At 40.0% G+C, this 12,272-nt stretch overlaps 2 protein-coding genes across 2 annotated transcripts; one reads left to right on the top strand and one right to left on the bottom strand.

Moving 5' to 3' along the window:
* Positions 1-5,492: 5,492 nt before the first annotated feature.
* On the bottom strand, positions 5,493-8,300 carry lamp3 (lysosomal associated membrane protein 3). Its single transcript, XM_076276180.1, has 6 exons — positions 8,146-8,300; positions 7,516-7,718; positions 7,070-7,189; positions 6,868-6,940; positions 6,289-6,459; positions 5,493-6,060 (listed from the first exon to the last, which is right to left on the bottom strand). The coding sequence occupies exons 1-6, from the start codon at positions 8,219-8,221 to the stop codon at positions 5,921-5,923; spliced, it is 783 nt and encodes a 260-aa protein (XP_076132295.1). The 5' UTR covers positions 8,222-8,300; the 3' UTR covers positions 5,493-5,920.
* A 1,211-nt stretch (positions 8,301-9,511) lies between these two features.
* On the top strand, positions 9,512-12,004 carry kng1 (kininogen 1). The gene is made up of 7 exons (XM_076279237.1): positions 9,512-9,721; positions 9,836-9,952; positions 10,127-10,202; positions 10,633-10,802; positions 11,013-11,120; positions 11,284-11,376; positions 11,586-12,004. The coding sequence occupies exons 1-7, from the start codon at positions 9,512-9,514 to the stop codon at positions 11,913-11,915; spliced, it is 1,104 nt and encodes a 367-aa protein (XP_076135352.1). The 3' UTR covers positions 11,916-12,004.
* The last annotated feature ends 268 nt before the right edge of the window (positions 12,005-12,272 follow it).

Here is a 12,272-nt window from a genome sequence, read left to right as displayed (position 1 = left end):
TCCATTGAAGTCTATGGGCATAGCTCAGAATTTTACCACATATGCTAAGGTCTTAGTTCTATAGAGTTAGGAATGTGAATTTCGGGCACGTTTTCATGATCCTCAAACCCTTGTGAACATTTCAGGTACATTTTTAGCATTTTTGAGCATTCCAGTCTGGAGAAAATCGACTTTATATCAGGTGTGCGCCGGTTATTTATGCCACTGCTGTTGGCGGTTTGCAACGTACGCTCATCAATACGTCATCGACACGCCTCAACGGGACGGACCGACCTAGCCAACTTAGACCATGCCTGGGCTGGTTAAGAGTATTTTGAGTATTGGATATTTCAATGTGGTAATATGGTGGTAGCATGGAGGGGAGTGTCTCCAGGACGCTGGTTTCACTGTTAAGCCTTCATGAGGTGTCGTGGGCCTAACTTAACGAAACATCGGTGAATGAGGGTGCCCACTTGATAATCCCAATGACATGCCGCATACTATATAGGCTACTGCTGTTGGATAGGCCATTTGCATTGTGCTTGTGACCATTTGGTGGCGGATTTGTGGGTAGTGTGCTTTTTAAAGTTAAACTTGAGCAGGGGCTTCTGAATGTGTTTTTACCTTGGATTTTGGCACAAGGGATTTTAACATCTAATCCTGTGTATTAATGTAATGTAATGCAGATTCGATCCCCATTTCGCGCCCATAGACATGAACTACGACGAAGTATCTTGCTCCGCCTTAACAATCTTTGCTTCTACGCTATGTCACATCTATGAAACTCCCGCCCTGCGTCCTGATTGGCTGTACCATAAAATCGGGTGCAGAAATCACTCTCAATGGAAGAGGTCCCAGATGGATGTGAGTGAAGCTAGGCGGAGCTAAGCGGAACGAAATTCATCTGGCGAGAGTCAGGTTAACTAAACCCTGCACTTGCCTGGACTCAATCCTTCTAATTTGCCCCCTAGAGGCTGGCATGCTAGCAAGGAGGCTAAAACCTATGGATGCTAGCGTCTCTTTAAGAAACATGCTTCCTTTTGGGAAATTAGCTATTTTGTCTTCTATCCTAGAGTTAGATAAATTAGTACACACCCAGTCATAGTTAGATAAATTAGTATATAACCCAGTCCAACACATCCTACTGTTAGCCTAATTCAATTGAGGTGGGTGGGGCCAATTAGCATATGCTAATTTAAAGCTTATAGTGATTGTTTGAAAAGGTCCAACATTTTGCATCCCATAAAATGATTATGCCTGTCAATGAAGCTAATTTAAATACGTAATACCTTATGAGTTTAGCTCCCTCCTGACACATTGGGGCTCATGCTAGTCAGTGAACTTGCTAGTGCGTTCAGTGCCCAGTCCTTGGGTATGCTTTGTGGTGGAAACACCAAAAGCTCAATACAGGTAAGTTGAGGTTGTTCTGATATAGTAAGTCCAAGACTTGCTTGAGGACCACTTTCTCCAAAAACTTTGACAAGAAAGGAAGAAGGGAGATAGGTCTGTAAAAACAGGAATGGTTTTAGAGGTGGTGGCAAATGATAACTTTTTCCATCTTTATCCTCCTTGACTGATTTTTCACTAGTTTCACATTTGGCTAGGGTCAGTGTCACTACTGGTAGCATAAGCCAGTACCTGGAGCCTACAAATGTTGCACAGGTAGTCCAACTCCTCCAGAATGGCACACCAAACGTTCCATTGCTAGAAGGATTGCTGTGTCTCCCAGCGCAGTCTCAAGAGCATGTTGGAGATTCCAGGAGACAGTTGCTCTAGAAGAGCTGGGCAGGATGATAGAGGGTCATTAACCCAGCAGCAGGACCAGTATCTGCTCCTTTGTGCAACAACAAACAGTAGGAGCCCTGCCAGAGCCCTACAAAATGACCTCCTCCTGGCCGCTGGTGTGAATGTCTCTGACACTGTCAGACTTCATGAAGGTGGCCTGAGGGCCCGATGGCCTCTGGAAGGACCTCTGCTCACTCCCCAGCACCGTGCAGCTCAACTGGCATTTGCCATAGAATACAAAATTGGCAGTTTCACATGTGAGGTCTAAAGATGTCTTGGAGAATGTAATGCTGCCTGGAACATCATTCAGCATGACTGGTTTGGTGGTGGGCCAGTGATGGTCTGAGGAGGGATATCCTTGGAAGGACGCACACACCTCTACGGGCAAGACAACTGCACCCTCACTGCTCTTAGGCATCAGGATGAAAACCCATTGTCTGACCCTGTATTGGTGCAGTGGGCCCTGGGTTCCTCCTGGTGCACAACAATGGCTGGACACATGTAGCGAGAATGTGCAGGCAGTTCCTGGAGGATGAAGGCATTGATACCATTGACTGTCCTCCCACACTCCCCTAACTTAAATCCGATTGAACACCTCTGGGACATTATATTTTGGTCACCAACTGTCAAGGAGCTCAGTGATGGCCATGTCCACATCTGGGATCAGATACCCCAGGACACCATCTGCTGTTTTATTAAGAGAATGCCCCGATGCCATCAAGCATGTCGGGGCCATACAAACTACTGAGTACCATCATGAGTTGCTGCGCTGAAATTCAAGCAAAATGGACTAGCTTGCCATGTCATTTTTTCCACTTAGATTTTCGGGGGGTCTTTTAATTCAGTCCTCTGTGGATTGATCATTTTAATTCCCAAATAACGAAGTGGCATCCTTTTGTTCCTAACATATTACCCAGTCCATATCAGTTTGAATCCTACCTCACAGGATGCTCGTTTAACGTATCATGGCTTGGAGATCTGTCCGCACCTCACCATCCCACCACAGGGGTCTCCCAGGGCTCAGTACCGGGCCCCCTTCTCTTTGCTATCCACACCACTTCTTTGGGACAGATTATTCATTCGCACAGCTTCTCATACCACTGTTTTGCAGATGACACACAGCTTTATCTGTTCTTTCCACCTGATGACCCCTTGGTCTCGGCACGGACCTCGGATTGCCTCTCAGACATATCTACATGGATGAAGGCACACCACCTCCTGCTAAACCATTCATAAACCAAACTGCTGGTCCTCTCAGCTAATCCTACTGCTCCCACCTACTCGAATGCCCTCATACAGGCATATATGCTACCCCCCGACCATTGCACTCTTCAGACAAACATCGTCTAGCTCTGCCACTGGTACGCTCAGGTCAATCCAAACTTTGTTCATCTGTTATTCCTCGTTGGTAGAACGTGCTACCAGTTCCTACTAGAGCAGAGACATCTCTCTCCATCTTCAAAAAACTCCTAAAGACCCAGCTCTTCAGAGAATATCTCCTCTCGTAGCACTACTTACAACTAGCTAATTCTAGCACTTACCACCTGACTTGACTGTATAAAAACAGCACTCACTGATGCACTTTTCCCTATTGTACTCTACCTTTTTGAATTGTTTTAAATTGTTCTAGAATTGTTGAGAGAATTGTTTTAAAAGCGTTAAACTGTTTACCAGGTTGTAAGTCGCTTTGGCTAAAAATGCGTCAGCCAAATGTAATGTAATGTAGATATCCAGCATGATGTTTTTCCCCATTGAGATCTGATGTGTTTTATTTTTTAAGGTGTATACTTTTTTTGAGCAGTGTATAGTAAGAGTTAAGGTTTGCTCAGAAAGAGAAGAAGATAGAATAAGAATTTATTGATGATGTAGGTAGTTACTTCAATTAACTTAAGATATAGAATAATTGGCTTATTTTCTTACACATAGTGGCCATATTGGAATCTTACTAGATTATACTTGATGCCTCGTATATTATTGAGGTTGTCATGTGATAAAATGACTGTTCAAACTTGTTTTTGAATGATATTTCTATCATGAATAACAATAGAGATGGTCATTTGGTATCCGCCATATTGGATTTCAAAATGGCCAACATCAAGTTTGTTTGGAAATCATGTCAATAGCTTCCTTTACCCTAAAAATGTGAGAACTTAAAATACTTTTTTATCTTGTTTTGAAGTTGTATCAACAATTCTATTAAGAATGGTAGCCATATTTGAATTCAAGGTGGCAGCCACTAGGGGGCGCTATGTGTTGGGGTCCATTTCAATTTTTGATCACTAGGGGTAGTTGCACAAAAGGCTCCCGGTGAGCTTGTTTGTTTCCTGTGGAGCCAGGTGTATTTGAACCTGCCGCTCTTCTGAATGTAATTAGTGTCTACACGTCCTTCTTTATCGTAACGTGCTGATTCTCTAGGTGCAACACCTAGCCGGGTCCGTGTAGACACTAATTACATTCAGAATAGCGGCAGGTTCAAACACACCTGGCTCCACAGGAAACAAATGAGCTCACCGGGAGCCTTTCGTGCAACTAGCCCATAACTGTGCCAAGTTTCATGCTTTCTGCGAAAACTGAACGATTCCCGTGCTTAGCCTCTGTACTAACTGATCTTGGGGAAATTATGTTTTGCTAAATCAGGTCTTTATTAGATTTTTTTTTAATGTCCATTACAATGGTCGCCTCGACTAAATAGGTGTAAAATTACATGAGATTTTAGGGGGAAAAACACTATGTTTTTAACAAAGTCTTGAAACAAATAATCATGACTAGACTTAAACATTTGGAACTAAATGTCTGCATACCTGAATGTTTTATATGTCTATGAGGGGTATTCCAAGTAGGCTATGTGGTTTAGTGATAATGGGTTAACTCAGTAAGTGGTAAACCTTCTTACAAGAACCCTATGCCATTGTTTTAGCATATGTTTAGGTAAAACCATACAACTCTTTTATTAGGAGGTTTGCCATACTCTGAGTTAACTCTGAGTTAGGCTACCCGGGTTTGTCACTAAATCATACTTGGAATAGCCTACTATAGGCCAAAACATGGTGATTAACTAATGTGCGTCCACACCATAGACCTACATGTATGGTGCCAGTACTAAAATGTGCACTCATTGTACAAAAAAATAGCACAATTTAGCTAAATGAGATAAATAAGCCCACTATTTAGTAAACCGAGCACCCAATTACGAAATTCAGTGCACACAATCAGCATGATTTAGCAAAAATGACCACACTAATGACACTAATTAAATGAGTGTTGGCTAACATCTCCCAACACTGGTGTCCATTGGAATGGACATCAAACTAAAAAAAATCCTGTACTCCACTGTTATGAAATAGGCCTATATTCTAAACTAAACTAACTAAACTAAACTAAACTAAACTTAAATTTATAATTTATAATGAGGGGGAAAGTGTTCCTGTTCCTGTCAAGCTTCAGAGACATGCTTGTGTTGTCTGATGTCTGAAGCCTCTCAGATCAAGTTACAGGTCATAATTGCATTCTGATTGGGTCATCAGGATCCAATCAGTAACAACATATAATTAAAATGGTGAATTCAACGATTTTCATTGGTTTAGACCCAAAAATATGACATGTCCATTCCAATGGTTATGGGGTCTGAAAAAAATAAACTAGAAGCCTAGCTGAAAAAAGAGTTCCCTAATTGATTGACCCATTTTGGAGAACCATATACTTAAAACAATGACACAAAGGCTACCATCTGAATCACAATAAAACCACTTTATTTTGGTACGGCCACATTTCTGTGTAATTTCTCTCACTTTTAGACATGTTTATTTCAGGAACATTTCAATTGCCAACCTAAATAGTGTGCAGAGAATGGTAGTGCTTCACTGTTTTAGGCTAAACGTGATGGTAGATGAAAGATTACGGTGGAGTGTTTTTGTTCTGCAACAATGTAGGATGAGTTTGTAACAGTTGTGATACAGATAAATACTTTTAAAAAATGTACATAAATATTATGCCAAAGCAGATAAACGTATACTGTAGGCCTACGCACATTATGTTGAAAACTGATACATTGAGATAGCTATTTTGATATTCTTTTTATTTTTCCCCTTGATATTCAATATTTCAAATAAAGGTTGATACAAAAGGAAGACATAAATCCAGTTGATCTGTGTGAGGCTCACAGGCTTTCATAACCCCGATGGCGATATTCACGAACAACTAAGTAAGATATTGTGGCAATCAGGAAAATTCCCACAGCTATGGCCCCGAGTATAATGGGTATGATGCGTTTGATGTAGTCCTGCCAGCATTCAAAGTCTGAAATGAAAATAAACAAGGATTAGAGCAGTGAAACACACTCACATCAACACGCCCATACTGAGCCCCTGTTTAGGTAAAAGAATCCGTAGGCTTACATTGCAAGTAGATATCACAATATTGTGTCAGGTGTAGGCTAGTATTACACCAGAAATATTGTTATCAGATTTACTCTTTCATTCTTTCTTTTGAATACATCTTATCTGTCATGATATGTAACTCAATTACCTTTTCCAAACTGCCCCATGGCCAAATCAAAAGGCTGAAATTGTGCAGACAGAATTTTAAGCCTAAAGTTTGGGGACATCTTGACCACCAGCTCTGATTTACATTTGAAACAGAGTCCTGTTGTGGTTTTGAACAATGTTTGATGGTCCACTGTCCCAGGATAGGACTGATCTGTAGGGGGAAATAAGCTGATATTTAGTTCATATTTACTGTATGTTTTTATTATATCCATATTTAATTTTGTTACTCGGTTAATATTATTTTTCATATACCATTAACAAAACGTATGCCTTAAGAAAAAAGTTATCCAAAAATGTCAGATAATTTCCTCAGAAATCTGATGACTGGGTTGACAAATCATGGTTGTGATGTTACACAGGATTAATATTTAGAATATTTTCATATATATATATATATATGACTACATAAAAATGGAGATGGTTATGTTAAATACATACATACATTACTGATCCTTTGTAACATTTACAAGAACAAATATATTCATTAACAGCCATTACCATTTGTGGACATGTTTTCCCCCATCTTAAGAACGACTGATGTACCACTATACATACTTACTTCTGCATTTATCACACACAGAAATTGGCCCCAAAAGAGCTCGTAACCTACGGGTGTAATACTCCTTGGACTCCTGCAGGTAGGATTTATAAATGAGGTTAGCTGGTGAAGGTCATTCAGATGATTGTACACATGGACAATGCAATGATGTATACAACTTGACAAGGATTTTAACATTCATGGAGTTCCAAGTGCTGTTTACCTTGTGAAAAGTGAACTCAAGATTCCCTTCATCGAACTCCAATGAGAGAACAGCAGTCTGATTCCCACAGTATCCAGTAGCATGGGTTGCTAGGGGATTCATGTTGAAATAGTAGAATTTCTGAAAGGTTACATACACAAAATAAACAAATTAGTGGATGATGGCCCATTTAAATCAACTTTCATTTATTCATATAGCACCATACAATCTAAAACAGATAAATTAAATTGTTAGACATAATTGACACTAGTCATGTTTCATGTAAATGGGAAAACTTGTTACCCATTTTACAAGAGTGAAACCCACACTCCACTGCACTGAAAATGGCAGTTAGCAATTTAGTCAGTTTTTTAGCCGCTTGAGGGAGGAAACCAATGTACCACCCCACCAAGAGCTGTGAACTGCTGAGTCTGACTTTTAAGTGCTGAGAAAGTAACTGTACTTACTTTGTTCACTGTTACCATGTACTCCACTCCCAGAACAGCTTTCAAGCACACATTGCCATCGGGATTTGTTAGTCTATAGCTGCCAAGAAGTGGTGGTGATGATGTGGGCTGCAGAGAAGACTTCTTGTTCATGGTTACATTAGGTGAGCCATGAGATGAGGGCTTGCTAAGCGGCTCGTCTAACTCAGATGTCACTGTGCTTCCTGTGTGAGCAGAGTATGTATAAGGGGGGTTGAAGGTAAAAATATCTAAGCTAGTGTAAGCAAAGACAGCTTTTTCAGTAAGCTAAGACGTTTTCAGGAAACAGTAACTTTCACTTTTGATGTCTTTAAGTATAATATTACCACAAACAACTGTCACAATAATGTACACCCCCTGCACACACACACACACACACACACACACACACACACACACACACACACACACACACACACACACACACACACACACACACAGATGAGAGAGATGGGTTTAGAACTTTTTTAACTTTTTATTAAAAATAACTAATAAATCATTCATCTGTTCGGACTGCTCAGAACCACACAATCACAACCCTTACAAGATCCCATACATTCACTACAGATCTCATACCTGTACTATGACATTAACACACATTTTAGTACTCACCTTTAAGTAGAACAACTGATGATAGGAGAAGCCATTTTGTAAATGTGTTGAGTCCTCTTGACCTATTTATTCTCATGTTGGTACCTGTTGTTTTGTCTGGTAGTGAGATGTATTTGTCCCGCTCTTAAACGCTACATGAGTTTAAAAGACACTCTCGCTGCCTGGGAGGAGCATACTTGTGATGTGGTCAGTTATTGTGCTCAGACATGCAGGAAGTTAAACCACTGTCAAAAGGCCCGTTTCATTTGTCACTAGGTTAGATAAGGTTAGATTACATTTATTTTTGTTATGTTTTTTGTCAAAAAAAGAATATGAATATCAAATAGATTTTAAAGGCATTAAGAGGGTAGAATTAGCTGAAAACCTCTTAATGTTTTCCTTCATTAGGCTCCTTCTGTGGTTCCACATCAGGACAATGTATTTGCAACCTTGGACAATTTGCCTTTCTCAATCCAAGGTTTACACCACCGTGTGCCCACGTTGTACTATGTGCACAAACAAATTAGTCCAAATGTTTCTAACAAAATCTGCACAGGTACTGCATAGTAATTCTGCTGGACCCAAGAGAATGGAGGAAATCAAATAGTGTAGGCGGATATTTGGGTGCACTCTGGGTCAAAGGTAGAGAAGTACAAAGTATCCACTTAAGCACACAATGCCAGAGTTTGTCAATGAGATTAATGTAACAAGGTATCTGCAAAACAGTGAAAATTAAGCCATGTTTATCTATATGAAGCCTGTACTACAAGTTATGCATGCTGTGTTGGACATAATGAAACAGCTGGACCTAAATTGTGAATGAGCTAATCTCAACATATGAAATGATGCTGTCTCAAAACCTACAATATACGCTTTTTAAATATAAACACCATATTAAAATACTGGAAGTATATTTTGTCAATAGCTGAACAACCAATTGTTGTTTAAAAATGCCACTGCTTTTCCAAATGTGCTAAATTTAAAGGTCATAAATAATTTAGGGTGGTCATGATTAGATCCATTTGTTTTGTGTTAGAATCATACTTCAAAAACTTTTACTGTTGCTGTTATTTCTTCACTTTAAACTCAGAATATCTGAGGTTGCATTATTGATTTTTTAAGTATCTGATGAAGAGTTGCATGGATTGGTAAACATTTGCACTGGAGGTAGTGGATGCCTGAACTGCTTTCTGCAGTAGATGTACTACATCTATGTAGTGCTGCGTGTCATTTTATTTGAACAAGTGGGTGAGGGGTGTACATGGAATCTTCTGGTATATAACAACAGTCAATCATTACTGAAGTCCAGAGGGATCAGGACTAAACACACTGTTGCTCTCATCCAGTTTTCCCTCTCTTTGGACCTCGGATACATGTTCTTGCTGTGATGTTGGGAGCCAGGCTGTCCGTGCTTACTGCCTGTCTCTGTTGCCTGCTCTGGGCCTGTGGATACGGACAGGAGACACAGCAGGACACACTGCTTTTCTGTGATGACAAACTGGTTGAGGAAGCAGTGGATTCAGCCTTGGTAAAACTCAATGGGATGCTGACCTCGGGAAATCAGTACTCTCTATATCAAATTCTTGAGGCCAAGAAGGTAGGGAGCATTTTTCTTTTCAATCAATTAGGTTGTGATGGTGACAATAAGTTAAATATATTGCACTCAAGGTCATTTTTGCAATGTACCACAGATTTTATTTTTATGTGTCAGGTTGAGAATGAGACAGGCACAGAGTTGGCACTGCGCTTCACCAGCAGGCTATCAGATTGTCCAGTAGGGGGAGACAAGGCATGGAGAGACTGTGAATATTTTCCAATTGGCCCTGAGGTGAGTTCATGTCTTGGTTGGACAAACTCATTCACATAGATAGCTTTGACTGTGCAAGGAAATGATCATACAGAAGATTTGATGGAAACCTGAACATTCTTTGGCCAATTTTAGGTAGACGGCCTTGTGAGGAGCCTTCTTAGTTGGCTGATGTGTTTGCTTGTGTCCATATAGAGTCCCAGAACTTGTAAAGCGAATGTATTTGTGACAGAGGGAAGTTCAGACGTCCATTTAGTTGACTGTGCTTCTGGTAAGTGCTAGTTTCACAATTTGTTTCAAAATGTCTCTGAACTTAAGATAAATTATCTCAGACACATTTGTTAATTCAATCAGATTTTATTGCTTTTTTTTAGACATGTTCTTTTTGAAAAAGAATAATCAATATTAGGGCTTCAAAAAATAATAATCAGCTGTCAACGCTTCAATTAAGAGCTATTTTGGAAATCAATGAATTGTTTATTTGTAAGGGGAAAAATTATCTGATTTCAGATTCTCAAACTTGAATATTTTCCGGTTTGCTCACTGCTGAATGTGTGGACAAAGCAACACATTTGAGGGCTGTCATCTTGGGCTTGGGCTGATCAAAATTGTTTCAACATTTTCTAAAATGTTATCAGTAATCTGCAGTTAAGTTATTCCAAAAAAGCATATGACATGACAACACACCCCTGTCTTTATAGAGCCTGTAGTTACTGTTGAGCGAGCCCCTTGCCTTGGTTGTCCAGAGTTAATTGATCTGGAGAGTGAGGACTTGAAAGAGCCATTGAGGTTCTCTATTGGACAAGCAAATAATGCACATAATGAAGTCGATCTCTTAATACTGAAAGATGTTGTCTCTGCCTCAAGACAGGTAAGTGTATCTTCATCAGTGGGTCAAACATATAAAAATACACATGAAACACGTGAAACTTGGGTCTAGCCTTTATTTTCTGTGTTTCTTATTACTTCAACAGAACAAATGTCATAAAACTATTAATGCTCCCATCTTGTATTTCAATGTACTTGTTTTGGTGTCACATCTACACAAACTTAAAATGACTGTCTGTTGGATAACTTCTAGGTGGTAGCTGGATTCAGGTACCAATTGAGATTTAATATGCAGAGTAGTAACTGCACCAAAGAAGAGTTTAAGGAGGTGACAGAAGAATGCCATCCACATGAAAAACCGGTATGCCAGTCCTACAACACCTATACAAACATCCACTTATACTTGATTTTGTTTAATTAATCGTATCATTCATTCATTCAATAAAGACATATTGATTCTGCTCATGAATATTCAGAAATCAAAGTTTTGTGCTGTTAACACTGAATTCATGGCTTGTGTCTAGACATTTGTGAGATGTAATTCCACTGTTGATGTGGCTCCATGGCGTCATGAAGTACCAGATGGAAGTGTCCACTGTGAACTTGGTCAATTTATGGTGAGTGTACTCTAATTCCACTATTTTACATGTGTTTGACATTGCCCATTCACTGCCAAAGCATATCCCTGTAACATTTCAATACTCATCCCCTAAATCCATGAGGACCAACAAAGTTTGGTTTTTGAGCTGTAATTCTGACCTATCAGCAAATGGAACGTTTAATTTCTAAACTGATGTTATAATTGTTATGTGCTATGACGATGGAGGTTTCAAGGAGGAGACCTCCAGGTTGGACTCCACTGAGGACCATTGAAGAGCCTTTCAAGACTACTGAGCCTCCAATGAAGGAGTCCTCAGAGGAGGAACAGGACACAGCATCAGCAGCCAGCACGGCAACCAATCTGGAGATGACTGCAGCTCCAACCATCACAACTCCTCCTCAATCCTCCAGCACCCAGAAACCTTTCCATTGTCCCTCAAAACCCTGGAAGCAGTTTCTTCCACAGATTGCTACTGTCCCAGTCCCACCATCGACAAATAGCTCAAAACCAGAGTCAGATGGGTTATTCAGTGATGCAGATTTGTTAATAGGCTAGCCTATCCATTTGTAAGAGGTTGTTTGTGGTAACAAGCAAAAATATAACTTGTGTGCTCTTATTTGAAAAATGCTAAATAAAGTATTGATTTATTTCACAACATAATTCATGAGTAACTTTCTTTAGCTGACAAAATTGCAAGGGGACAGGGGAACTTTAGGGGGCAGGCTCACTCCTAACTGATGTGACATGAATACATGAATGCGGTAAAGCAGTGCTCAGAAACTTGGACTTTCTTATAGGCTGCATATGCAACCAGTTACAAAGCTGTTTCTAATACTGGACTTTACTTCTCTGTGACTTGTCTAATAAACCAAAAGGGCGATTCTGACCCCACTGCTCAGCTGAGCCCTTTCC

Source organism: Alosa pseudoharengus, unplaced genomic scaffold, assembly GCF_046254945.1.
Source record: "Alosa pseudoharengus isolate Yale_2024_CS ecotype anadromous, Long Island Sound unplaced genomic scaffold, YU_APseudo_1.1 YU_APseudo_1.1_scf_11, whole genome shotgun sequence".
Lineage (NCBI taxonomy): Eukaryota > Metazoa > Chordata > Actinopteri > Clupeiformes > Clupeidae > Alosa > Alosa pseudoharengus.
Note: the sequence above shows the minus strand (reverse complement) of the source record. Positions and strands in the feature narration are given on the sequence as shown.

Coding starts and splice junctions, on each gene's coding strand:
- kng1 (XM_076279237.1), top strand. CDS start 9,512: ATGTTGGGAGCCAGGCTGTCCGTGCTTACTGCCTGTCTCTGTTGCCTG. Junction 10,803..11,012: donor TTGTCTCTGCCTCAAGACAG/GTAAGTGTATCT, acceptor GATAACTTCTAG/GTGGTAGCTGGATTCAGGTA. Junction 11,377..11,585: donor GTGAACTTGGTCAATTTATG/GTGAGTGTACTC, acceptor ATGACGATGGAG/GTTTCAAGGAGGAGACCTCC.
- lamp3 (XM_076276180.1), bottom strand. CDS start 8,221: ATGAGAATAAATAGGTCAAGAGGACTCAACACATTTACAAAATGGCTT. Junction 7,719..8,145: donor ATCAGTTGTTCTACTTAAAG/GTGAGTACTAAA, acceptor CTGCTCACACAG/GAAGCACAGTGACATCTGAG. Junction 6,460..6,867: donor TGTGTGTGATAAATGCAGAA/GTAAGTATGTAT, acceptor TTCCCCCTACAG/ATCAGTCCTATCCTGGGACA.